This window comes from Engystomops pustulosus, chromosome 10 (assembly GCF_040894005.1).
Source record: "Engystomops pustulosus chromosome 10, aEngPut4.maternal, whole genome shotgun sequence".
Lineage (NCBI taxonomy): Eukaryota > Metazoa > Chordata > Amphibia > Anura > Leptodactylidae > Engystomops > Engystomops pustulosus.
Genome location: NC_092420.1, coordinates 57,848,184 through 57,875,992, shown reverse-complemented (window position 1 = coordinate 57,875,992; position 27,809 = coordinate 57,848,184). Strand labels below are relative to the sequence as shown.

Genomic DNA, 27,809 nt, shown 5'->3' with positions numbered 1-27,809 from the left:
ATCCCTCTTATATTGTGACCTCCTGTCCTCCATCCCTATTATATAGTGGCCTCCTGTCCTAAATCCCTGTCATATAGTGGCCTCCTGCCCTCCATCCCTTGCATAAAGTAACCTCCTATTCCCAATCACTGTCATATAGCGGCCTCCTGTCCTGCATCCCTCTCATATAGTGGCCTCTTGTCCTCTTTCATCCCTCTTTTATAGTGCCATCCTGTCCTCCTTCATCCCTCTTATATTGTGCCATCCTGTCCTAAATCCCTCTCATTTAGTGACCTCCTGCCCTCTATCCCCATCATTTAGAGACCTCCTGTCCTCCATCCCTATTATATTGTGGCCTCCTGTCCTCCATCCCTCTCATATAGTGGCCTCCTCTCCTCCATCCCTCTCATATAGTGGCCTCCTCTCCTCCATCCCTCTCATATAGTGACCTCCTGTCCTCCATCCCTCTCATATAGTGGCCTCCTGTCCTCCATCCCTCTCATATAGTGACCTCCTGTCCTCCATCCCTATCATATAGTGGCCTCCTGTCCTCCATCCCTCTCATGTAGTGGCCTCCTATCCTCCATCCCTCTCTTATAGTGGCCTCTTGCCCTCTTTCATCCCTCTTTTGTAGTGCCATCCTGTCCTCCTTCATCCCTCTTATGTTGTGCCATCCTGTCCTAAATCCCTCTCATTTAGTGCCCTCCTGTCCTCTATCCCCATCATTTAGAGACCTCCTGTCCTCCATCCCTATTATATTGTGGCCTCCTGTCCTCCATCCCTCTTATATTGTGGCCTCCTGTCCTCCATCCCTATCATATAGTGAGCTCCTGTCCTCCATCCCTATTATATAGTGGCCTCCTGTCCTCCATCCCTCTCATATAGTGACCTCCTGTCCTCTATCCCTATCATATAGTGGCCTCCTGTCCTCTATCCCTATCATATAGTGGCCTCTTGTCCTCCACCCCTATCAGATAGTGGCCTCCTGTCCTCCATCCCTCTCATATAGTGGCCTCCTGTCCTCCATCCCTCTCATGTAGTGGCCTCCTATCCTCCATCCCTCTCTTATAGTGGCCTCTTGCCCTCTTTCATCCCTCTTTTATAGTGCCATCCTGTCCTCCTTCATCCCTCTTATATTGTGCCATCCTGTCCTAAATCCCTCTCATTTAGTGCCCTCCTGTCCTCTATCCCCATCATTTAGAGACCTCCTGTCCTCCATCCCTATTATATTGTGGCCTCCTGTCCTCCATCCCTCTTATATTGTGGCCTCCTGTCCTCCATCCCTATCATATAGTGAGCTCCTGTCCTCCATCCCTATTATATAGTGGCCTCCTGTCCTCCATCCCTCTCATATAGTGACCTCCTGTCCTCTATCCCTATCATATAGTGGCCTCCTGTCCTCTATCCCTATTATATAGTGGCCTCCTGTCCTCCATCCCTCTCATATAGTGGCCTCCTGTCCTCCATCCCTCTCATATAGTGACCTCCTGTCCTCCATCCCTCTCATATAGTGGCCTCCTGTCCTCCATCCCTCTCATATAGTGGCCTCCTGTCCTCCATCCCTATCATATAGTGACCTCCTGTCCTCCACCCCTCTCATATAGTGGCCTCCTGTCCTCCATCCCTCTCATATAGTGGCCTCCTGTCCTCCATCCCTCTCATAGTGGCCTCCTGTCCTCCATCCCTCTCATATAGTGACCTCCTGTCCTCCATCCCTCTCATATAGTGGCCTCCTGTCCTCCATCCCTCTCATATAGTGACCTCCTGTCCTCCATCCCTCTCATATAGTGGCCTCCTGTCCTCCATCCCTCTCATATAGTGACCTCCTGTCCTCCATCCCTCTCATATAGTGGCCTCCTGTCCTCCAATCCTCTCATATAGTGGCCCCCTACCCTCCATCTCTCCTCATAAAGTGCCCCCCTGTATCCATATTTCTTATATAGTGGCCTCCTGTCCTCCATTCCTATCATATAGTGCCCTCCTGTCCACTATCCCTTTCATATAGTGGCCTCCTGTCCTCCATCCCTCTCATATAGTGGCATCCTGTCCTCCATCCCTATCATATAGTGGCCTCCTGTCCTCCATTCCTATCATATAGTGACCTCCTGTCCTCCATCCCTCTTTTACTGTGGCCTCCTGTCCTCATATTGTGGCCCCAATTATCCATCTCTCCTTATATTGTGACCTCCTGTCCTCCATCCCTCTCATATAGTGACCTCCTGTCCTCCATCCCTCTCATATAGTGGCCTCCTACCCTCCATCTCTCCTCATAAAGTGGCCCCCTGTCCTCCATATTTCTTATATAGTGGCCTCCTACCCTCCATCCCTATCATATAGCGGCCTCCTGTCCACTATCCCTCTCATATAGTGGCCTCCTGTCCTCCATCCCTATCATATAGTGGCCTCCTGTCCTCCATTCCTATCATATAGTGGCCTCCTGTCCTCCATCCCTATCATACAGTGACCTCCTGTCCTCCATCTCTCTTATATTGTGGCCTCCTGTCCTCATATTGTGGCCCCAATTATCCATCTCTCCTTATATTGTGGCCTCCTGCCCTCCATCCCTCTCATATAGTGGCCTCCTACCCTCCATCTCTCCTCATAAAGTGGCCCCCTGTCCTCCATATTTCTTATATAGTGGCCCCCTACCCTCATATTGTAGCCTCCTGTTCTCCCTTGTCCCTGGGATTCTTCTTAGGTAAAATATAATCTTCTCTGCTCATTTTCACATCACTTCGGAGGAAAACATTTTTTACAGGTAAACGGGTAAGATTTCATATAAAAGAGGGAATTTCAGAAAGGACATTTCATACTCTACTTAGGAGGACTACTAGTTTAAATGAGTTAGTGATGAGACCCCCACAGATCACTACAATGAGCCTCAGACCCCTTTTCGCTCCCTGAGATAAGTGGAGCAACTGGTCGTGCATGGCCGGCTGTCCCATTCAACTATATGAAACTGACGGAGATTGCTGAGCGCCATACTTGGCAATCTTTGTCAGCTCGATAGAGATGAACGGGCAACCCGGACATGTTCCTCATCTCTGGGAGCAAAGAGGGAATGGTACGGGCATCTGGGAAACATAATGCACAAAGTAAGGAACACATTAAAGTCGTTTTCCCACTAAACAAGTTAGGCCCTATCCACAGTATAGGGTCTAACTTGCTGATCGGTGGAGGTCTCAGTGATGAGACCCCCACAGATCTCGAGAACAGGTGGTCCGAAGTACTTTGTGCATTACGTTTCCCTGATGCCCATCCTGTGTACTGAGATAAAATTGCCCTCACCATGCTCCTGTTTGAGGGTCTCCTTTTGACCCCAGGTTAGATTACAGACAATAACGAAAGCAATATGTCTCCATGAGAAATCAGTACCCTGTACAATTCTTTTAATAAAAAAAGATCCTGCCACCCTACAAGTCAGTGTTAAAGGGGTTTTCATTACATTCTGCTCTCGGTTTGAGCATCAGAGCGGTCTACCAGTCTGCAGCACTTTCATACAGTGCAATCTCTGGACGCTATTGAGGTCACTGATTGGCCGAAACGTCCCTTGACCCCCCCACCCCCCTGTATCTAGTTAAAGGGGTTGTTCACAGGTTGAAAAAAATGGGTGCTTTCTTTCAAAAACACCACCACACCTAACCATGGTTTGAGCTGATATTGCGCATGGGTTTCCAGCAACTACAGTCACCTTGTAACAAAGTGAAATTCTGAGCCAATTATTGAGGTAAAAATCTGTAGTAATGGGGAAATACACTTCACATAAGGAATATACTAGAATTAGCATTTGACTGTTGTTCCCTGTTATCAGCCATTTTAGAGTAGTTGTGTTATTTCGCTGTAATTTCTGACAGACTATGTATAGACAGGTCTGCTATGCTCTCTTCAGCTCTCTAGTCGTGTAGTTTGAGGACTGCTATAAGTGCTAGCAGTGTGTGGGCTCCCTGATAGCTGCCATGTCCTGTGTGAGCCTCCTCCTGTGACATGACAGCAGGTAGTGCTCGTGTCACACATCCACATGCAGCGCACGGCGCATGCGTGACACGGAGCTGCAGCCCAGGGCAGAGCTGGAGAGAGGCGACGGGACGAGACAGAGGAAGAGCAGAGACGCAGGGAGGAGGCGGAGGAGGAGGATGGGCGCCGGGCGCTGAGGGAAGTAACGGCAAGTGACAGGAGGGTCAGGCATCAGTGGCTGCACAGGGATGTCCTGCCACCATGAAGAGGAGCCCAGATGAGGAGACACCTAGAGCCCGCAGCCTGCAGCCAGCACAGCACAGGAGCTGGCACTGACCCTGCCCTGGGCATCTGCACCCCCTAATCTCACCTTACCCCCATTGCTCTTCTAGCCTCCTAATATTGCACTAGCACTTTCTCTATCATGGAGCCTTGGAGACAGTGTGCCCAGTGGCTGATCAGGTGCCGGGTGCTGCCACACAACCACAGGGTGACATGGGACACGGCGCAGGTATTCGACCTGGCGCAGACCCTCCGGGATGGGGTCCTCCTGTGCCAGCTGCTCAAGAACCTGCAGCCCAGCTGTATCAACCTGAAGGACATAAACCTACGACCGCAGATGTCCCAGGTCAGTGCCCGCTCACCTATCATGTGATATTATATATTATTACATCTCATCACTCCTGTCTTACAACTTGTGGCCATTAGATCACATTGTCACATTGTCATGGATGTTGCTACATTGTGACGGATATTGAGTGACCCCCAAATTACTGGATCTCATTGCGCACATAGTCCATATTATTATCCTGACATTACCATCTTAATTCACATGACCAAAAGTTGTTGTGTATGTTTATCCTTAATATTCTGTTTATATCGCTTTGTTGTCCCTTCATTATTGATTAAGGAATTGCAGTCCGCCAAGCAGGGTGCCCATTCATAGCAGCGGCATCCACTGGTGCCCTACAGTCTCATGGGTACATAGCATTATGAAGTCTGATCTTAAGATCTTAATCTTAAAGTAATGAACTGATTCGGATTTTGCCTTGGTCAGTTTGAGTCTCAGTGGGCACCCCGCTGCACACTTAAAGGAGCTGTCCAACTTCCAATATGTGAGAAGAAAAAAAAAGTATGATTTTTAGAGTTAAAATAATACTGTGATACTGTAGCACCTCTCAGCATCAGTCCCTGTTGTAGTGTAGACCCTTGTGGTACGTCTATGGTGCCGAATCTACACTATACAGGAAATATGTCAAGCGTCACTAAACAAAGGCCAAAAGTAGGTTCTTTTATCCCTTTTGGAATGCAAAGGGAGCCAGGAAAACCTGTAAAAATGTATCCTGCATTTAATTTACATTGTCAGGCAATGTATGCTTCTCTATGCCGATTTTTTAGCACATGCCGGGTATTCATGATATATACATGATATATATATGAATCTCTACTGGTCAGGGGTTCAATAGTAGAAGAGGAAGACCATGGGACACCTCACTCTTACCGTTCCTATTACCCATCTAATGTGCACCTGATGTCCTCATTTCTGTGGAGCAGAAGGCTATGAATTCTTAGTGGACGCCTCTAGTTTGGTCTGACAAATTCAATCAGTGCACTTGCAGGATTTACTGGACAGATTGAAGAATCACTGGACTGAACTCGGCATGTCCGCTCAGTTCGGTTATTCTAGGTTCATCCCTGTAAGTCCTGCAGATTCACGGACCTAGTTAGTTGGACCAAACTTACTTGTGGGCAACATTCCTAAAGGGGTTGTCTAGCTTCTAAAGTGAAAATTCAAGAATAGGGGCGAACTTCCTGATTTGGAGGGTGGATGGGGTTACAGTGATGAGACCCCCATTACACCCCCTTGTGTGCTCTGTTGCTCTATTCATCTCTATGGCACTGATGGAGACACCCAAGGGCAGCACTGAGCCATCTCCATAGATTCCATAGACAGTAAATAGTGTTGCAGTGCACATGTCCAACATCCCGCTCCATTAATTTGGTGGACAACCAGTGGGGGTCCCATCACTGGGACCCTCACTGATTAGCAAGTTACCCTTTTTTATGTGGATAGGAAATACCTTGATAGCACTGGACAAACCATTTAAGAGTTGCTGAAGCATCAGAAAGCAAAAATTAAACTCACATGATATTTAAGTGACTATTTTCACAATATTTATTTATATAGCTCCATCATATACTGAAGCATTGTACAAATTACGAGGTACATTAATAAAATTAGACATCAGACAGCTGTGAAAAATTAATCAGTTCAGGCAATAGAAGTGAAGGCCCTGCTCCCTAGAGCACCAGTCCATGCATCTCATTATTTACTCCAAAATAACCTTGGTAAAAATAATTATATAGAAATATGTGTACACAACCCTAGCAGGGTGGGAATACTTACCTTACGGCCCATGCCAGTATAGCGGAGGGTTACCCTACTGTATCAGACCTGAGCAGATCCACCCTAGTCACCCCTCTGTCCCTGTTGGTTGCTAGGAAAAATCATAATCCATAAAAAAATGACTATAATAGCGAAACTTTGGATCGTTGTAGATCGTTGTTTTTTATGTGTATTTTTCTCATCTGTTTATTTTTCCTTCCAGTGTATTATTCCACAATGTTTCTTTGTGGATACAACGTATCATTTGCATATGTTTTATCTCATGTAATGACTGTGTCTGCCCCGCTCTGTATCTCCAGGCCGATAATGAACTTGTGTCAGTGTTTACTGAGGCTGAACATAATGAGCGGCTGTGATGGGGATCATTCATTGACTGTCCGTGTGGTCACAGCTGAATGTGTATATATAATGTATACATGTGCATGTAATGAGCATTGTGTTCTTACTATCTATAGAACCAGAACAACGGGTTGCGTTATGACACAGCTGATTATGACTTGTGTCTAATAATACTTTTTATATACATATTGGAAAGCTGGGTGACTACCAATGTGGCTGCCTATACATCTCCAATGTCACCCAGTTCTGTAGTCTATATATACAGACTGATGAGTCCACATCTGTAGGATCCAGATAGAAGTAACTTAGCAGTATGAAGGAGAGGAATGATGGTGTAGCATATATGATCATACCACATGACAGATGTAAGAAGCATCACAACGCCTCGCTGATTCAGCATGGTTTCCGTCTGGTGGGCGGCAGGTCACACACAGGCTGCAGTATAAGAAGCTCAGGAGGTTGTATGTACAATACAGGGACAGTCAGAACTGACTATATATATATATATATATATATATATATATATATATATATGACACAGAGTGAGTGCTCGGATTTAGAGAGGAGAACTTTCTCACTCTGTGTATGTGGGCCCTCTCTGTTCTGTGACTCTCAGACCTTTCCTGCTGCATGGCAGGCAGAGAAATGTGTATACATATATATTTTGTATGTGGACAAGTAAGTTCCCTAATTTTTCAAAATGTGAACATTCATGAGTTACAAAACTCGGGCAACTCCCAGATGTAATAACATCTTGCACTGAAAAAAATCCACTTCTTAATATCTCGTTAATAGAGATGAGCGAACATGCTCGTCCGAGCTTGATGCTCGGTCGAGCATTAGGGTACTCGAAACTGCTCGTTGCTCGGACGAATACTTCGCCCGCTCGAGAAAATGGCAGCTCCCGCCGTTTTGCTTTTTGGCGGCCAGAAACAGCCAATCACAAGCCAGGAGACTCTGCACTCCACCCAGCATGACGTGGTACCCTTACACGTCGATAGCAGTGGTTGGCTGGCCAGATCAGGTGACCCTGGGATAGACTAGCCGCTGCCCGCGCTGCTCGGATCATTCTGTGTCTGGATGCCGCTAGGGAGAGAGCTGCTGCTGGTCAGGGAAAGCGTTAGGGTGTTCTATTAGCTTACTGTTAGGCAGGAGTGATTCTCAAAGAACCCAACAGCCCTTCTTAGGGCTACAATAACGTTCTACTTTTTTTATTTTAATTTGCATCTAGTACCATTTTGTGGGGAATTAGCAGGGGGACTTGCTACCGTTGTGTTTAGCTCTTAGTGGCACACATATCCATAGCAAAGACCGAAGTGGGAAAATTTAGTAGGGGTTGGATTTCAATTAGGCACTAACTCAGTGTCATCTCATCTGGCATAGTAGTGTGCTTTGATACTTGGCTAGAAAATAGCCATAGGAGAATACAAAGAGCTTACTTACGCCTACAGTAGCGTTCTATATATTTGATTTCTGGTTGATCTGCTGGTGGCTGTACTTTCTGCAGTGCATGTACTAGCCAATTCTGAGCAATTTGTAGTGAGACTTGCGACCGCTGTGTTCTGCGCTTAGTGACGCACATATCCATAGCAAAGACCGAAGTGGGAAAATTTAGTAGGGGTTGGATTTCAATTAGGCACTAACTCAGTGTCATCTCATCTGGCATAGTAGTGTGCTTTGATACTTGGCTAGAAAATAGCCATAGGAGAATACAAAGAGCTTACTTACGCCTACAGTAGCGTTCTATATATTTGATTTCTGGTTGATCTGCTGGTGGCTGTACTTTCTGCAGTGCATGTACTAGCCAATTCTGAGCAATTTGTAGTGAGACTTGCGACCGCTGTGTTCTGCGCTTAGTGACGCACATATCCATAGCAAAGACCGAAGTGGGAAAATTTAGTAGGGGTTGGATTTCAATTAGGCACTAACTCAGTGTCATCTCATCTGGCATAGTAGTGTGCTTTGATACTTGGCTAGAAAATAGCCATAGCAATAGGATAGCATTGTTTGGTTTTAAAAACTCAAAAAAAAACAAAAAACACAAAAAAAACAAAAAACACAAAAAAAACAAAAAAAAGTTAAAAAAAAAATAAAGTTATAACTCTCATTTTAAAAATGTTTAACCCGAGGGCTAGGGGTAGAGGACGAGGGCGGGGACGTGGGCGTCCAACTACTGCAGGGGTCAGAGGCCGTGGTCCTGGGCGGGGTGAGACACCACCTGCTGATGAGGGAGCAGGGGAACGCCGCAGAGCTACACTCCCTAGGTTCATGTCTGAAGTTACTGGGACTCGTGGTAGAGCACTGTTGAGGCCAGAACAGTGCGAACAGGTGATGTCGTGGATTGCTGACAATGCTTCGAGCAATTTGTCCACCACCAGTCAGTCTTCCACGCAGTCCACCCATGTTACCGAAATCGCCACTCCTCCAGCTCCTGCACCTCAGCCTCCTCCCCCCCAGTCTGCCCCCTCCCAGGAAAATTTGGCATTTGAACCGGCATACTCTGAGGAACTGTTTTCTGGACCCTTCCCACAGTCACAAACCACTTGTCCGGTTGCTGCTGAGCAATTTTCCGATGCCCAGGTTTTCCACCAGTCACAGTCTGTGGGTGATGATGACCTTCTTGACGTAGTGGAAGTGTGTAAAGAGGTGTCCGACGATGAGGAGACACGGTTGTCAGACAGTGGGGAAGTTGTTGTCAGGGCAGGAAGTCCGAGGGGGGAGCAGACTGAGGGATCGGAGGATGATGAGGTGACAGACCCAAGCTGGGTTGAGAGGCCGGGTGAACACAGTGCTTCTGAGACGGAGGAGAGTCCTCGACCAGAACAGGTTGGAAAAGGCAGTGGTGGGGCCAGACGGAGAGGCAGGGCCAGAGCTGGTGCATCAGCGCCAAATGTGTCAACTAGTGAAGCTCCCGTGGCGAGGGCTCTTGCGGCGAGGGCTAGATCTTCAGAAGTCTGGAGGTTCTTTAAGGAAACACCGGATGACCGACGGACTGTGGTGTGCAACATTTGCCAAACCAGGCTCAGCAGGGGTTCCACCACTACTAGCTTAACTACCACCAGTATGCGCAGGCATATGAATGCTAAACACCCCACTCAGTGGCAACAAGCCCGTTCACCTCCGGCCGTGCACACCACTGCTCCTTCCCCTGTGTCAGCTGCTAGTCAGCCCCCTGCCCAGGACCCTGCCACAAAAACCCCATCGTCGCCTCCACGATCCTCCACAGCATCCACCAGCGTTCAGCTCTCCATACCCCAGACGCTGGAGCGGAAACGCAAATATAGTGCAACCCACCCGCACGCCCAAGCCCTTAATGTGCACATCTCCAGATTGCTTAGCCTGGAGATGCTGCCCTATAGGCTAGTAGAGACCGAGGCCTTTCGCAACCTCATGGCGGCGGCCGCCCCTCGGTATTCGGTCCCCAGCCGCCACTACTTTTCCCGATGTGCCGTCCCAGCCCTGCACCAGCACGTGTCAGACAACATCATCCGTGCCCTGACCAACGCCGTTTCTGACAAGGTCCACCTGACCACGGACACGTGGACGAGTGCTGCCGGGCAGGGCCACTATATATCGCTGACGGCACATTGGGTTAACTTGGTGGAGGCTGGGACCGAGTCTGACCCTGGGGCTGCTCATATACTGCCGACGCCGAGGATTGCGGGGCCTACCTCGGTCCAGGTGTTTCAGGCCTACTATGCCTCCTCCTCCTCCCACCCCTCCTCCACCTCCTCCTCCGAACTACCATCCGTGGGCACGGCGCCATCAGTCGGTAGCTCTAGGCACAGCAGCAGTGCCGTCGCTAAGCGACAGCAGGCGGTGCTCAAACTGCTGAGCCTAGGCGACAAAAGGCACACCGCCCAAGAGCTATTACAGGGCATCACGGCGCAGACTGATCTGTGGCTGGCACCGCTGAACCTCAAGCCGGGAATGGTTGTGTGTGACAACGGCCGTAACCTGGTGGCGGCTCTGCAACTCGGCAGACTGACACATGTGCCATGCCTGGCCCATGTGTTAAATCTGATAGTTCAGCGTTTCCTCAAGACATACCCCAATCTGTCTGATTTGCTCACGAAGGTGCGCCGCATCTGTGCGCATTTCAGGAAGTCCAGCCCAGATGCTGCCACTCTCAGGGCAGCGCAGCGCCGCCTCCAACTGCCCGCTCACCGACTGTTGTGCGACGTGCCCACGAGGTGGAATTCAACACTGACCATGTTATCCAGAGTTTACCAGCAGCGCAGAGCGATTGTAGACTGCCAGATGTCAACTTCCACCAGAACTGGTAGTCAGGTCAGTCAGCTTCCTCAAGTCTACAATGAGGAGTGGACGTGGATGTCTGATATCTGTCAGGTGCTGAGTGACTTTGAGGAGTCAACACAGATGGTCAGTGGCGATGCCGCCATCATCAGCCTCACCATCCCGCTGCTTGGCCTGTTGAAAAACTCTCTGGTCAGCATGAAGTCGGAAGCTTTGCGCTCGTCACAAGAGACAGGGGAAGAATATTCCCTTGTTGATAGCCAAAGCACCCTCAGGTCTGTTTCTCAGCGCATATCGGAGGAGGTGGAGGTGGAGGAGGATGAGGAGGAAGAGGAGGAGAATGTTGGCGAGACACAAGAGGGGACCATTGTTGAGTCCTTCACTGTTCAGCGTGTATGGGCAGAAGAAGAGGAGTTGGAGGAGTTGGAGGAGGAGGAAATGGACAGTCAGGCCAGTGAGGGGAGTGAATTCTTACGCGTTGGTACTCTGGCGCATATGGCAGATTTCATGCTAGGCTGCCTATCCCATGACCCTCGCGTTCAAAGAATTTATTCCAGCACCGATTACTGGGTGTTCACTCTCCTGGACCCACGGTACAAGCAAAATCTTCCCACTCTCATCCCTGCAGAGGAAAGGAGTGTGAGAATGCATGAATACCAGCAGGCCCTGGTGCACAAGCTGAAACAGTATTTCCCTTCTGACAGCGCTAGCGGCAGAGTGCGTAGTTCTGCGGGACAAGTAGCGAGGGAGAGTAGGCGAGCAGGCAGCTTGTCCAGCACTGGCAAGGGTACGCTTTACAAGGCTTTTGCCAGCTTTATGTCACCCCAGCAAGACACTGTCACCTGTCCCCAGTCTCGGCAGAGTAGGGGTGATCTTTACAGAAAGATGGTGAGGGAGTACGTAGCTGACCATACCATCGTCCTAAATGATCACACAGCTCCCTACAACTACTGGGTTTCAAAGCTGGACATGTGGCACGAACTGGCGCTGTACGCCTTGGAGGTTCTTGCCTGCCCTGCCGCTAGCGTCTTGTCCGAGCGGGTTTTCAGTGCAGCTGGTGGCATCATCACCGATAAGCGTACACGCCTGTCGACTGACAGCGCTGACAGGCTGACGCTTATTAAAATGAATAAAGGCTGGATTTCTCAGAATTTCCAATCTCCACCAGGTGAAGGAAGCTCAACCTGAATAATTGATCCACTCCTCCTCCTCCTCATTTTCCTCCTTCTCCTCCTCTTTGTACAGTAAAGCAGAGGAAAATGGCTATTTTTTGACAGGGCCCACTGGCTCTTGCTATAGTACTTCATGCATTTAATTTTTCTGGAGGGCCACCTACCCGGTCCTCTGTTTGAAACAATTTTTGTGAGTGCCACATACAGGCACTCAATCTATTCCATTTTACTGGAGGGCCACCTACCTGCTCCTCTGGTTTGAAAAATTTTTGGGACTGCCACATACAGGCACTCAATCTATTCCATTTTACTGCAGGGCCACCTACCTGCTCCTCTGGTTTGAAACATTTTTGGGACTGCCACATACAGGCACTCAATCTATTCCATTTTACTGGAGGGCCACCTACCTGCTCCTCTGGTTTGAAAAATTTTTGGGACTGCCACATACAGGCACTCAATCTATTCCATTTTACTGCAGGGCCACCTACCTGCTCCTCTGGTTTGAAACATTTTTGGGACTGCCACATACAGGCACTCAATCTATTCCATTTTACTGGAGGGCCACCTACCTGCTCCTCTGGTTTGAAAAATTTTTGGGACTGCCACATACAGGCACTCAATCTATTCCATTTTACTGCAGGGCCACCTACCTGCTCCTCTGGTTTGAAACATTTTTGGGACTGCCACATACAGGCACTCAATCTATTCCATTTTACTGGAGGGCCACCTACCTGCTCCTCTGGTTTGAAAAATTTTTGGGACTGCCACATACAGGCACTCAATCTATTCCATTTTTCTGGAGGGCCACCTACCCGGTCCTCTGTTTTAAAAAATTTTTGGGACTGCCACATACAGGCACTCAATCTATTCCATTTTACTGGAGGGCCACCTACCTGCTCCTCTGGTTTGAAAAATTTTTGGGACTGCCACATACAGGCACTCAATCTATTCCATTTTACTGGAGGGCCACCTACCTGCTCCTCTGGTTTGAAAAATGTTTGGGACTGCCACATACAGGCACTATCCAAATTAAATTGTCTCCATAGCAGCCTCCACACGTTGTCTCCATTGCTACCTCCAAAAGTCGTCCATATAGCTGCCTCCATACATCGTCCCTTTATCAAACGAGGTGTGTCAGGCAGAAATTTGGGTTGTTTTCATGGATTCCACATCAAAGTTGTTAACTTTGTCGCCACCCTGCTGTGTTATCCACAAAATATACTGGCAAACTTTTACCATTTAGGGATATTATTTCAGCGCTTCTTGCGCATCTGTTTACATTCCCCTCACCCGGCATATCCTAAACTTATAAGAACGCTACTACACTTGATCTTATACAAAAGGTTCTTAGAAGTGCTGTTTGGGGAGTAGCCTAGAGACAGGGGCTTGGATTGGCGAAAGCTCGCCTGGCAGCGGAGCGCCAGCTCCATGCGCATCATGCGCTTCTTGCGCATCTGTTTACATTCCCCTCACCCGCCATATCCTAAACTTATAAGAACGCTACTACACTTGATCTTATACAAAAGGTTCTTAGAAGTGCTGTTTGGGGAGTAGCCTAGAGACAGGGGCTTGGATTGGCGAAAGCTCGCCTGGCTGCAGAGCGCCAGCTCCATGCCAAGATCCAACTAACATAGTTGCAGCACCTTTAATCTACTACTAGTTCACTGCCTCCATAATAATAATAATAATAATCTTTATTTATATAGCGTCATCATATTCTGTAGCGCTTTACAAATCATAGGAAACAAATACAAATGTAATGTAACAGAGCACAACATTTGTATGGAACAACAGGAGTGAGGTCCCTGCTCGCCAGAGCTTACGGTTTATGAAGATGATGGGGTAACACGAGGTAAAAGAATATTTAATGGTCAAGCCATTCTTCTTAGGGAATAGAAAAAAATATAATAAATGGAATTGCTGTCGCTTGAACCACTCAGCCGTCATCTTATATACCAGGTCCAGGGTGAATGGGACTGCAGAGAAGTCTGGTGCCTGTTGGTTGCTGGATAACAGATGGGAGGACGACACAGGACGGGTTAGTAGAAGAGTTAAAACTTCATGCAGTTAATGAGTGTTATAGGCTTGCCTAAAGAAATGGGTTTTAAGAGCACGTTTGAAACTTTGGAGGTTAGGTATTAGTCTGATAGTCCGGGGCAGAGCATTCCATAGAATTGGTGCAGCTCTAGAGAAGTCTTGGAGACGCGAGTGGGAGGTCCGCACTAGGGTAGAGGTTAATCTAAGATCACTGGCGGATCTAAGAGCACGGGTTGGGCGATAGACTGAGATAAGAGAGGAGAGGTAGGGGGGGTGCAGCATTATACAGAGCTTTATGGATGAGGGTTATTATTATTTTAAACTGTATTCGAAAGGAGACTGGCAGCCAGTGCAGCGACTGGCATGAACTGTAAGCATACATGGTCCCCTTATCAAACGAGCTGTGTCAGGCAGAATTTTGGGTTGTTTTCATGGCTTCTATGTTAACTTTGTCGCCACCCTGCTGTGTAATCCACAAAATATACTGGCAAACTTTTATCATGTACCGATATTATTTGAGCGCTTCTTGCTCACCTCCTTTGGTTCCTCTCTGACACCCATTGGTTTGAAGCCTGAGTCCAATTAGGGTATGTCGCCATGCCACTCTCTAGCCTGCTGCCGCTGCCTCTGCATGCCGTCCCCTATAGTGTCAGGGTCAATTATTGGATGTTTTAGATGCTATCTAGCTTCATTCTGTCACTCTGTCATGGCCATGCTGTTGCCCATAATTTTGGCATAATGGTGCGATTAGGCAGCCTCAGAGGCATCCATGCATGCTGCCCCTGCTGTTTCCTGTCCATTTCCGTGGTGTTTCCATCCTTTTCTGAGGTTCCCAGGTGTTTGGCCACGCTTCCCTGTGCAGAGCCTTGGTCCCCTTGAAAAATGCTCGAGTCTCCCATTGACTTCAATGGGGTTCGTTATTCGAGACGAACACTCGAGCATCGGGAAAAGTTCGTCTCGAATAACGAGTACCCGAGCATTTTAGTGTTCGCTCATCTCTACTCGTTAAATATCTGGTGTCCCATATTAAAGAGGGTTGAAGAGGTTATAAGCAGTCACTCTACAGTCCACTGTACATTTAGGTTTTGTTCACACTACTGCCATGGCTTCTGTGATTGATTAGTTTTTTATTGAATTGGGCTCCATCAAGTTTTCAAAACTAATGCTAGTGGTGGAGACTATTCCTGATAAAGTATCAGAACACAAGTAACAGTAAAGGGGACACCCACAACTTATCACCTAACTACCTGCTTGGAAGGGTCAGATCAATCACAAGAAATGTATGGCTAGAAGCACATGACTGTGGTAGATTGGGGAAACACCGATCAGCAGAAGATGGGACTCGGCACAGTGGTTGGTCCAGGTATCAGGCCACTATACAGTGTATGGTCCCTTAGGGTGATGGCACACATGGCGTTTTGAATGTGTTTTTTGCTCGTTTTTAAGCAGTCCGTCAAAAACCGCATGCTTTTTTGAAAATGCATCAGTTTTTACAGGTTTCAAATAAGATAATTGGTCAAACCTGTCAAAAACTGATGCGTTTTCAAATAACGCATGTGTTTTTTGAAAACGCATCCACTTTTTGATGGACTTCTTAAAAACGGGGCAAAAACGTGTTCAAAACGCCACGTGTGCCATCACCCTTATTTGCGTTGTGCGACCATGGTCATGTGCTTCTAGTCATGTGCTTCGCCGCTGTTTGTATACAGAGGTTCAGCAGTGATGCAGCAGCAGCACCTGCGTTACAGCCTGCAACTGCTGCCGTAGCTGATGTGCAGCTTTTCACTGTCATCAGCCGGTGTTGGCAGGGGGCGCCACGCTGAACTGGAGTGCTGCAGAGGGTTGAGTATAGCATATTTGTTATTTTTACGTCATAATAAAAACCCTTGAAGTGGAAGATTTCAGCAGTGTTTGTGCCGCTTTCAAGCACTTGTGATTCGTTTCAGATTCAAGAAAATGAGTATTATGGTTCTTAGTGTAGACTATATTACATAGTCATCGATGGGCTCATTGATATGGACTCTGAAGGGTGAATGATGCTGATGTTTATGGGATGATTTCTCTTGGAATATAACTAAACATAAAATTGCATCTTGTTGCTGTGCTCTGGAGCAGAGATATGAACGATTGCAATCCTCATGCAGTAACTTGTAGCGGTGGAAGTGGCTTTCAACCTTGTGTTATGTGCTAGACCTTGCAATCTATACAGAACGCTATATTCGAGGGCATACGAGTTCATATGAATATTCGGGCTTGCAGTTCAAGAATGTGCAGATGTGGAGACGCTTTGTGACTCCGAGCTTTCCCTGCAGAATCCAAAATGGCCAATTGTGATGTGTAGTGCGGATATGTTTACAGGGTCACGTGGCTTGGCTTACTTATTAGAGGATATTCACGGAGTAGCAGGGTAGCACACGTGAGACCAGGGTATACGTAGGTTTTGTCTGAAAGGACTCTGTGTAACCTGTTTTTACTTAAACCACTGCTTATTATAGGCTTGTAGGCCAGTGTGTGGTCCTATGTTATAGACAGCTTTCCCTCTATGTGCAGCTATACAGGGAACGCTACAGAGTCAGTAGTAATTATAATAAATACACATTATGCTGAATCTATAAATTATTCCACTCAGCTGCTCTATAATATGCTATCTGCATTTAGAATATTATGTAGAATCTGCTCAACTACTCATGCTCTATAATATACTGATTGCAGATAGGAAACCATGTAAAATCTGCTCAACGTCTGCTGCTCTATAATATGCTACCTGCAGATAGTACATACAGTAGTGTCCTATCCGCTCCTGCTGTATAATACCAACTGATAGGACCCTTTTTACAATTTGCTCAACTGTTTCTCTCTATAATTTTCTTCCAACAGATAGGACAGTAAGTTCAATCTGTTCAACTCCTCATGCTCTATAACATGCTGCCTGAAGATACAACACTATTGACAATCTACTCAGCTCCTTCTACTCTAGCATGCTATCTGCAGATAGGAAACTATGTACTATCTGCTCAGCTCCTCCTGCTCTATAACATGCTATCTGCAGATAGGAAACTATGTACTATCCGCACAGCTTCTCCTGCTCTATAACATGCTATCTGCAGATAGGGCACTTTTTACAATCTGCACAGCTCATTGTACTCTTTAACATGCTGTTGGCAGATAGGACACTTTGCAATCTTCTTAGCTCCTCCTGCTCTATAACATGCTGCATGCAGCTTGAAACTCATTTTAATGGTGACAGGTTTGCTCTAACTTCACAAATAAAGCAAAGTAATCTATGGTATTTTATTATATAACAATATAATGAGAGATCATCAGCCCTAATTAATTGATCATGTGTTACATCTGATTCATGTACTACATATAACCTGGTCTATTTTTTGTTATTGTGGCTTGTAACTTTTATTCTGTTTTATTATAAGATGTTCTATTCTAAAAAGAAAACTCATTAATGGGAGGATAAGAGAGAACCCGCCCTTAGTGTATTGCTTAATAGAGTAGTGTGTAATACCACATATAAATACTAATGTACTGAACCAACTATGCGTATAATCACAATTGCTGTACTATGTCCCAAGTGTTAATAAGTTTGGTGATCCTAAATCAGCTGCAGGCCCTTATTCTGTGGGGTTTAGGACTCCTAACCACAGGTGACCTCATCCCTTTGTTTAAAGTTCAGTCTGTTATAAAGCAGGAGGTGCTGAGTAGTTTATTTTCTGGTAGCAAGTTATAGAGCAGGTGCAGTTGTGCAGATTGCACATAGTGTCCTATCTGTTGATAATATTACACTGTAGTTTCCTATCTGTGAGTAGCATGTTATAGAGCAGGAGGAACTGAGTACATTGTACATAGTATCCTATCTTTGGGCAGCATGTTATATAGCAGGAGGAGCTGAGTAGATTGTACATAGTGCAATCACTTACAAGGTGAGGGAGGCCTGTAGCTGTCATCATAGGTAGAACCTATGAGACACAATGAGAAAACATATCAATAAAATCACATAGGCCCACATTTATCCAAACTGTCTGTACTATGTGCAGTGTGCCTGTTGAGTGTGTAGAGTGCATCAGATTTATCAAAACTGGCACCCGGCCTTCATTAATCTGGTGCCCCCTGCACTGCTCTGGAAGTTGGCACCATTTTCTTTGGTGCACTTTGTTCATGCGGCAGAATTGTGGCGCATGTCAGTAATAAATGTGCCGCAAACTCTGACTAAGCAGTAACGCGTCCCTTTAGAAACACATTTTTCCTGTCTCGCTGGATACACAAAACTGGCGCAGACACATTATAAATACTTGTACAAGCAATTTGCATGTTCTTCTCAGTGCAAAATCAGACAGAAAACTGGCGCAAACACTTTAATAAATGTGGCCCCTTGTCTGATTTTGTATGGATTTATTTGCAAATTATGGTGGAAATAAATATTTGATCATTGACAAAGCTGCTATACTCAATACTTTTATATATCCTTTGTTGGCGATAACAGAGATCAAATGTTTTGTGTAAGTCTTCACAAGGTTGGCACACACTTCTTCACACCAAGCTGCTGCCTAATGCAGATTCAGTCTTCCCAGCCTGGTGCAGGTCTAACATTTTTTTTCTGGTGTCCTTCAAGAGCTCTTTGACCTTCCCCATAGTGGAGTTTGGAGTGTGACTGTTTTTTGGTTGTGGACTGGTGTCTTTTATACGGATAACAAGTTCAAACAGGAGCCATTACTACAGGTAATGAGTGGGGGGCAGAAGAGCCTCTTAGAGGAAATCTACCATTTGTTTTATGCATTATGAACCAAACATAACTTGAGAATGCTGTAGCTACACTGATGCAGAAACATATCTTGTTTAATCCCTGATCCGAGTGGTTTTGTTTAAAAAATAATTATAAAATTCAGGATCTTGGGAAAGCTGGGTTGCATGCAGTCTGCTGTTAATAAAAACATTACACTGAGCTCATTGACCTGTCCAGACAGGACTAATCAACCTGAGCTGGCTGAATCATACACAGCAGCTGGGGGGGGGGGGGGTTGCAGCGATTGATTACTTCTGCCTGTCAGGTAGAACACAGTGAATACAGCGTTCTCTGGAGAAGTACATACTAAAGGTAAGAGGAGAAGCGCAGTGCAGGAGCACCAGCGCCTTATTATCATCATTTTATAATTGTTTTTTCAGCAAAACCACTCAGCTCAGGGATTAAACAAGATATGTTTCTTCATCGGTGTAGCTACAGCATAAAAGCAAATGGTAGATTTCCTTTAAAGAAGAAGTTACAGGTCGATGAGAGACAGAAATGTTGCTTGTTTGTAGGTAACCAAATACACCATAATTTGTAAATAAATTCTTTAAAAATGAGACAATGTGATTTTCTGGATTTGTTTTCACCTTGTGTCTCTCATAATTGAGGTTCTGCCTATGATGCCAGTTACAGACCCCCCTCATCTTTGTAAGTGGGAGAACCTGCACAATTGGTGGATGACTATCCACTGTATAGTATCATGAGGAACCGAAAATCAGGGGATATCTGGTCTGAGGGAGGGATTGTCTTCATAAAAATGTGGCCTATTGGAGAGGTTTTGCTGTGTTTGCAATATGAATGACAAGTCCATTCACCTCCTATCTGTTCCGCCACGTGGCTTGAGCTTTCATTACAGAACATGGAATTTCTTCAGTAGATGAAAGTGAAGAACGAGTCATAAGGAGCATTTCTTCACTTGTCATGACCCTTTCCAGTTACACTGCTGTGCTGTGGGATGTATACATCTTATTTTCCACTGTATAGGGAATATATTCTTAGACTTTACAGGGGAAACTATTGTTTGTCCATTTCCTGGATTGTACTGAACGTGGGAAGATATCATTTCCTACCATCTGCTGGTACATATTTTCTTCAGACTTCTGTAGGCATAAAGTTGACACTTTTCTCTTTAACACGCGGACAGCTGTCACTGCGATGATCCCTGTAACGTATGGAAATCCTTGTAGACAAGTCTTCATTTAGTAACTGGACCTGCGGAGTGGTGATCAGGCCGGCCATAAAGATACTGTACCAGAAGATTTATGGAAACTTGTCTCCCTGCTTGTAGTGTATACTACTTTTCTTTCACACACTCATTTTAACGGAACAAATAAACTGCAAATAAATAAAGTATGTTTAGGCAAACTTTGTCTAAATGAATTAGTAGTCTAGTGTTGGTAGTCCCAAGCTGTGGCTGTCAGTGTATGCCTGCTCATACTGTTACATGAAATGTCACACAGGATAGGGGTTAATTTACTAATCGGCGATGGGACCTCCACAGATCACAAGAGTGGGGGTCCGCTGTTCCCCAAATGAATGTAGTGGCAGGTTGGACTTGTGCACTACTGCTCCATTCACTGTCTATGGCAATGACTGAAGTAACTGAGGGCAGTTCTCTGCTGTCTCCATCAGGGCAATAGAGATGAATAGAGCATCAGGAGCACATGTAACCAGCTGCTTTGTTTATTTGGGGATACAACAGACCTCCGTTTTCTTGATCCACCTATGGGACCCCTACTGATTAGCAAGTCATCCTATGCCCTGTCGATAGGTGATAACTTCATGTGGACAACCCCTTTAAGGCTGGAAGTCATTGAGAAAGACCACACACCAGAAAGAGCAGGGATTAGAGCAAACATTTACAAATTATATTGAATATTTTTTTTACAAGTTATCAATTTGTCCGAAACAGCCAAATAAGTGGCTTCTAGTATACCAGTCGTTGTTGGGCTATCCCCTCCACTAGCTGGCACACAGCATTAGCGACTTCTACAGCCATAATATAAATCATTACCGCTGTCAATAGCAGGAGAAGCTCTGGGCACGCCGCGGACCCCTACCCAGAACCTTTACCTAAGTCTTTTGCATAATGTCACAAGTTAAACATAAGAAATTAGTGCCCATTTTTTAAAGGCACATTTTAGGTTTTCCAAGAAAACTTTGATGTAGATTATGAGATAGCATTGGTATTTATCAGGGTTTTTATTTTTTGTCATTTCTTAGGAAAGGGATGTTTTAGGAAAAGGTTTAGTTATGAGTTTCTGTATATTACTTCTAAACTCTCTGTTACATTTCACCGCCTTCTCTCCAAAAAAGGAAGCTGTGCAGTTACAGGGTATATATATCTACATCTATATATATATATATATATATATATATATACACTCACCGGCCACTTTATTAGGTACACCTGTCCAACTGCTCGTTAACACTTAATTTCTAATCAGCCAATCACATGGCGGCAACTCAGTGCATTTAGGCATGTAGACATGGCCAAGACAATCTACTGCAGTTCAAACCAAGCATCAGTATGGGGAAGAAAGGTGATTTGAGTGCCTTTGAACGTGGCATGGTTGTTGGTGCCAGAAGGGCTGGTCTGAGTATTTCAGAAACTGCTGATCTACTGGGATTTTCACACACAACCATCTCTAGGGTTTACAGAGAATGGTCCGAAAAAGAAAAAATATCCAGTGAGCGGCAGTTCTGTGGGCGGAAATGCCTTGTTGATGCCAGAGGTCAGAGGAGAATGGGCAGACTGGTTCGAGCTGATAGAAAGGCAACAGTGACTCAAATCGCCACCCGTTACAACCAAGGTAGGCAGAAGAGCATCTCTGAACGCACAGTACGTCGAACTTTGAGGCAGATGGGCTACAGCAGCAGAAGACCACACCGGGTGCCACTCCTTTCAGCTAAGAACAGGAAACTGAGGCTACAATTTGCACAAGCTCATCGAAATTGGACAGTAGAAGACTGGAAAAACGTTGCCTGGTCTGATGAGTCTCGATTTCTGCTGCGACATTCGGATGGTAGGGTCAGAATTTGGCATCAACAACATGAAAGCATGGATCCATCCTGCCTTGTATCAACGGTTCAGGCTGGTGGTGGTGGTGTCATGGTGTGGGGAATATTTTCTTGGCACTCTTTGGGCCCCTTGGTACCAATTGAGCATCGTTGCAACGCCACAGCCTACTTGAGTATTGTTGCTGACCATGTCCATCCCTTTATGACCACAATGTACCCAACATCTGATGGCTACTTTCAGCAGGATAATGCGCCATGTCATAAAGCTGGAAGCATCTCAGACTGGTTTCTTGAACATGACAATGAGGTCACTGAACTCAAATGGCCTCCACAGTCACCAGATCTCAATCCAATAGAGCATCTTTGGGATGTGGTGGAATGGGAGATTCGCATCATGGATGTGCAGCTGACAAATCTGCGGCAACTGTGTGATGCCATCATGTCAATATGGACCAAAATCTCTGAGGAATGCTTCCAGCACCTTGTTGAATCTATGCCATGAAGAATTGAGGCAGTTATGAAGGCAAAGGGGGGTCCAACCCGTTACTAGCATGGTGTACCTAATAAAGTGGCCGGCGAGTGTGTATATATATATATATATATATATATATATATATATAGTTAGTTCCCACCTACAATAAATTAATCATCTCTATTTTATATTATATTATATATAACAACATCTCAGACCCATCCATGGAATGGAGAAACAGGTCTGGGAGCCAGAGCAATGACAAGCTCACCAGTTCTTCCCCCATCGATCACACATTTATCAAGAGAGATCAAGAGTTCATGTAGACCTCAATATAAGTAGACACTTTTTCCTGTTTTGTGGGTGGTCTCTGTTTGGGAACTGATGGGAACTACAGTATGTTAAAATTGCATCTAGGGCAGTGGAATCATGTAAAGTATATATCTGTATAGCAATAATATCATGGGTAAGTCATGATACAGAGCTGAATATGTTATATAGGCACACGCTGCATGATTTTATAGCAATGACATATACAATGGCACCGCTGATTCCCCAAAGCAATAGGATGAGCATTTCAGCTAATGGAAAGCAGCAGTGATAGGAAGGGATGATGATTTAGGGGCAGCTCATTAAGAAAATGTCATACATAGATTTTACAGAAGTGACATAAAGGTCAAGATGAACATAAATTCATTTTAGAGAGCCCCCGCTTGAGAGGGTCTTCCTGAGTGTATTGGTGACCTCTGCGGCAATATATCACAGGGGGGAAATGAACTCTGCTCCCAATGGGACACTTTGGAGTGACTTGTTTAAAGGGAGTTTTGTAGGATTTTCCTTCCATTTGTTTTATGATTGCAGTGATGATTTTCAAGTGATTAATTAGAACAAACTTGGGCCATTATATGTCATGAAACAGGGGCCCTTTTTTCCGTGGTCAGTTTTAGCGATCTGAGTGTCTTTATTGTGTAATCCATTTCTAAGCCATATGTCTGTGATACGGATCTGTGTGCCATCCATATGCTATTCACTCTTGCGGAACTGCAAATAAGGCTTGCAAAGATGTCACTAGTTTGTCCCAAACTCTATGGAGTGACATGATTGTTACCTAGAAAGTGATTCCCATATATGGATCACATAGAGGATGAGACCCGTGTGTTATCTGTGTAGCATCTGTATTTTTGTGTGAGGTTCATTGCTTAGCACATGTTCCAGTCTGCTGTTTGAAAGGGCCTGTTGCACCCTGGGACAGGATAAAGTTGTAATACCTCCTATAGCCACTACTGAGAGTGTGGTGTTTTGGTGTACAGACTATTCTGCAAACAGCGAAGAGGCCAAATGTCACGGCCCCTTCATAGAGATCGTAGTCATTCCAGTCTGAGATAAATGGCCTGTCCTAGGGATAGGTTATCAATATTGTGGACCTGGATGACCCCTGTATCACTAATAACCTCAAAATTTATGGACAATCTGCAGATGAATTTATCGAAAGTACCATATGTAAAAGTAAATATAAATACCGATAGGCATAAATATTTTTTATTATGCAATGAGTTTTACTGTCAGGTTTATGTAGCGATACAGATACAGTCCATATTAGTACAGTAAGGTTTGTGTAAATTCAGCTTAGGGGACATTTATAAGACAAGATATCAAGACATAGACTGGAAATGTGTATAAAATGATTAAGGGGCCAGTTATGTGTAACTCCAGCAGTATTGATTGTGAGCTTGGTTATGGCCCTATCACGGCCATGCTATACTATAAATTGTATGATTTACCATCATCACACATGTAAGAGAAGGTTATGATCATTTGTACAGTGTCAGGTACATGTAATGTGGCTATAATCCATCGCTCCCAGCACTTCTGTACCGCGTCCATTACAGCCTTTAACAAAAGCGGAATGCTACGGGATGAAGACACTCGCTGTCTGTTGTAAAACTCTTTTTGATGACATTGAATGCTTTCAAGAGACAAGAAAGAAAGACTCTGGCTCATGCATGGAGTGTCTGTGGCAATGCACATCTAATAAATTCAAAAAATTATGAAATTCTTAAATGTCTGTTCTGTCCTTGATCTAAGGAATTATGGTATATGCTCGAGTTAAGCCGACCCTAGTATAAGCCGAGGCACCTAATTTTAACACAGAAATCTGGGAAAAACCTATTGACTCCATTATAAGCCTAGGCTGGGAAATGCACAGCCTCCCCAGTATATAGCCAGCAGCTCCCCAGTATATAGCCAGCCCCTACCCCCTAGTATATAGCCAGAGCCTGCTTCCCAGTATATAGCTAGTAGCCCCCTGCCCCCCAGTATATAGCCAGCAGCCCCCCAGTATGTAGCCAGCCCCTACCCCCTAGTATATAGCCAGAGCCTCCTCCCTAGTATATAACTAGTAGCCCCCTGCTCCCCAGTATATAGCCAGCAGCCCCCCACTTTGTAGCCAGCCCCCACCCCCTAGTATATAGCCAGAGCCTGCCCCCAGTACAAAGCCAGTAGCCCCTAGTATATAGCCAGTAGCCCCCTAGCATATAGCCAACCTGCTCCCTTGTATACATAGCCAGCAGCCCCCTGCCCAGCCTTAAAAAAAAACATAAAACTGTGTACTCACCTTTCTGATGCCCCTGTAGGTCCTCCTTTGTCTTCAGCTCCAGCTCAGTCAGCGTCCACTGTGTCCCGCGTGGTTCCATTGCATATACCATGACTTTTCTGCCCTGTGCTCTATGCTATTGCTCCGTGTGGCCATAACAGTCTATGGGGGACATATCCCCCTATGGTCATGTGAATGAGACCTAAAGATTATTCTACAGTATTTGAAAAAAACAGATCTCATATGTGGGGCACTGCTCCCTACCTCCTTGGATCTTGGAAAGAATCCTAGAAAAAGCTGATGTTCTACTTTCTGGGATGAGCAAGTGTTGAAGTTCAGTGTAGAGTGCAGATTATCCAGAATCCCTTTGATGGATTTAACTTACATTTTAAATCCAATACCGATGTTGGAGGATGAAGTGAAAAATCATGGCTAAGCGAAACAAAATCCGCTCTGTAGAGTAATTCATTTTATGTCAAGAAAGTCTCATTTGTCAGTGCAGAATTACTCATAGGCCAACATTTCTCACCAGGGTTTTCTAGGTTATCCAAATCATTGTCAAATGAAGCATTTGGTAACGTTCTAGTATATTACAGTGGTTTCATTTTTTTTTTCTTCTTTGAACGAATGCAAACCTAAAAAAGCCGATAATAAAGTTGTTTCCAGCATGTGTCTTCGGTGTGTGTGAGGTCTGCTGAAAATTGTGTGCCCGAGCTGCAAACACAGACAGGAATAGGACCTACTCTACAATTCACACTTCAGCAGTTGGCTCATACACAGGCCATAGGGACCTATGCTAGACATTGAAACAACGGCTAGCACACACCCAAAAGCAATGTTTGTGTACGTGAGCCCTCAGGCAGTTGAAATCCTCATTTTGAAGTGCCCCATTTTGCCTCCAACTCAACCTCCACCACTGGAGGAGAGCCAAGAGGACCCAGTAAACTTTTGTTGGATGGCTATTTCCACCAAAATCAGTAGCCATGGCTGACATACATGTATTGTAGTATTGGGATAAAAAAACAGGTTGAGTATTGTCATGCTATCAAAAAAGCATGATAGGATATATGGATTTATTTATGTTCAAGTAAGGGAGGACTGTGCATTGTCAGAACACAGAATTCTTTTCTTCGGGTCCAAGAATGAACATGGAATAACAGCTGTGTCAGCTGATCAGGCTCAAACAAAAACATCCTTATGGTCATCAGTGTTCTGACTGAGGCACACATAGGATACAAAACACAGTTTTGTGTGCAGTCTGTGTGGCAGGGCCTACTAGGATGCCAGTCAGCTGTACACTGACAGGTAGAGATGAGCAAACCCGCTGGTCAGGTTAACCTGGACATATTACCAGAATGGAAGCCGAACATCCAATCTGAGAAAATTGATGACTCTAGGAAGCAGCCTTGGCTATGATTGGCAATGGAGCCAAATTATAGACATGGCTAGTTGCTAGAGGAATCAACCCAAACTAGACCATTTGATCTGCTCATTTCTACCGACAAGCTTAATGCACATGATTGTATTAAATATTATATAAGTACAGCATTGTGAGTGATCAGATAAAATGTATTATTTTAAGCCCCAAACTGTTATCCACACAAGGGCTTCTTTTTTTTTTTTTTACAAAAATGTATTGGGCCTTCAGATCATATGATATATGAAAACTCACCTTTGCCCTCCTATCCCATACATTTCAGTGTTCTGTGAGCTACTATTTCACAACATGGGACAACAGACACATTGCTCAGAAATATGGTAACTACTACCCAAGAACGAAGTGAAGTCTTCTGTGCATTGCTCCTATTTTAAATCTGTGAAAAAAGAGGAAGGGAAACCACAAGTGTGATGGTTGCTTCACGAGAAATGGTTATTTCAGGAATTTCTGCAAGGAGTAGCTGAACACTGAACTACTGGAAACATTTGACACACCAGGTGCCTGCTGGGAGAGGTTTTTAGTGGCTTCAGGACTGGGCATGCTTGCCTTGCTAATCAAAGGGGCACTCAAAGTTATATCTAATAATGACCTAGATCAGTCCTGAGTGGCTGATCCACCATGCCTCTGGCACTAGCCTTAACACAGAGAAAGGAGCTGTAAGTAAAGCTTTATTGTCGTGGAGAGGCTTGGATCTGCATTAGGCATTAGGTATTGGGTAGAACTTATTATTTATATTAGTCTGGTCCTCTAAAACCATTCCAGTTTCTCATGTGGCCCCATGGGAAAGTTAATTGCCCATCCCTGCTTTACAGTATATTTCCATATGGAGGTCCATGCCACTTATCATACCTGCATACCACTAATTTATGGCACCCACACCTTCTCATAAAATATGTTATATGTTTGTGCCATATACATGAGTATTTTTAGTAGTATAGTAGTATTGTGAACAGAATAAAGGGGGCATAAGCTCTGCATATCTTCAGGTTACCCTTTTCTCTAATTCTGATACATCTTGGTGACGTGTGACATGACATTATAGCTAAGAGTGGAAGTGTCAATAGATGTAGCTCCACCATGTCCTTATACATCAGTGATGGCTGCTCTACCTCTCCATGTGCAGTACAATATGTGCAGAACATTATATCAGATAACTGCATGTTTTGCTCAGATGTAATACGCAGCTTTTCTGCTGATGCCAAAGAAAATACTTTTTACTAGCAGTACCTCTGTGTCTGGTGGTACACAACTCTTACAGGCTCTATAAAAATATTCTAGTTGGCTGTTCAGTAGAAATCTGTGTGTATGACTCTCTGTATTCCTTAAAGGGAATGCGTCAGCAGTT

The 27,809-nt window shown here is 45.2% G+C and overlaps 1 protein-coding gene across 2 annotated transcripts in view; it reads left to right on the top strand.

Annotated features, from left to right (window-relative positions):
• Positions 1-4,006: 4,006 nt before the first annotated feature.
• VAV3 (vav guanine nucleotide exchange factor 3) overlaps positions 4,007-27,809 on the top strand; it is a 149,594-nt gene continuing 125,791 nt past the window's right edge. Inside the window, exon 1 of one of the 2 annotated variants that reach the window (XM_072127942.1) lies at positions 4,007-4,561. In XM_072127942.1, coding sequence (XP_071984043.1) covers positions 4,358-4,561 — 204 coding nt within the window. In that variant the 5' untranslated portion in view covers positions 4,007-4,357. The remainder of the gene's footprint in view (positions 4,562-27,809) is intronic. The other variant, XM_072127941.1, reaches the window with a different exon arrangement.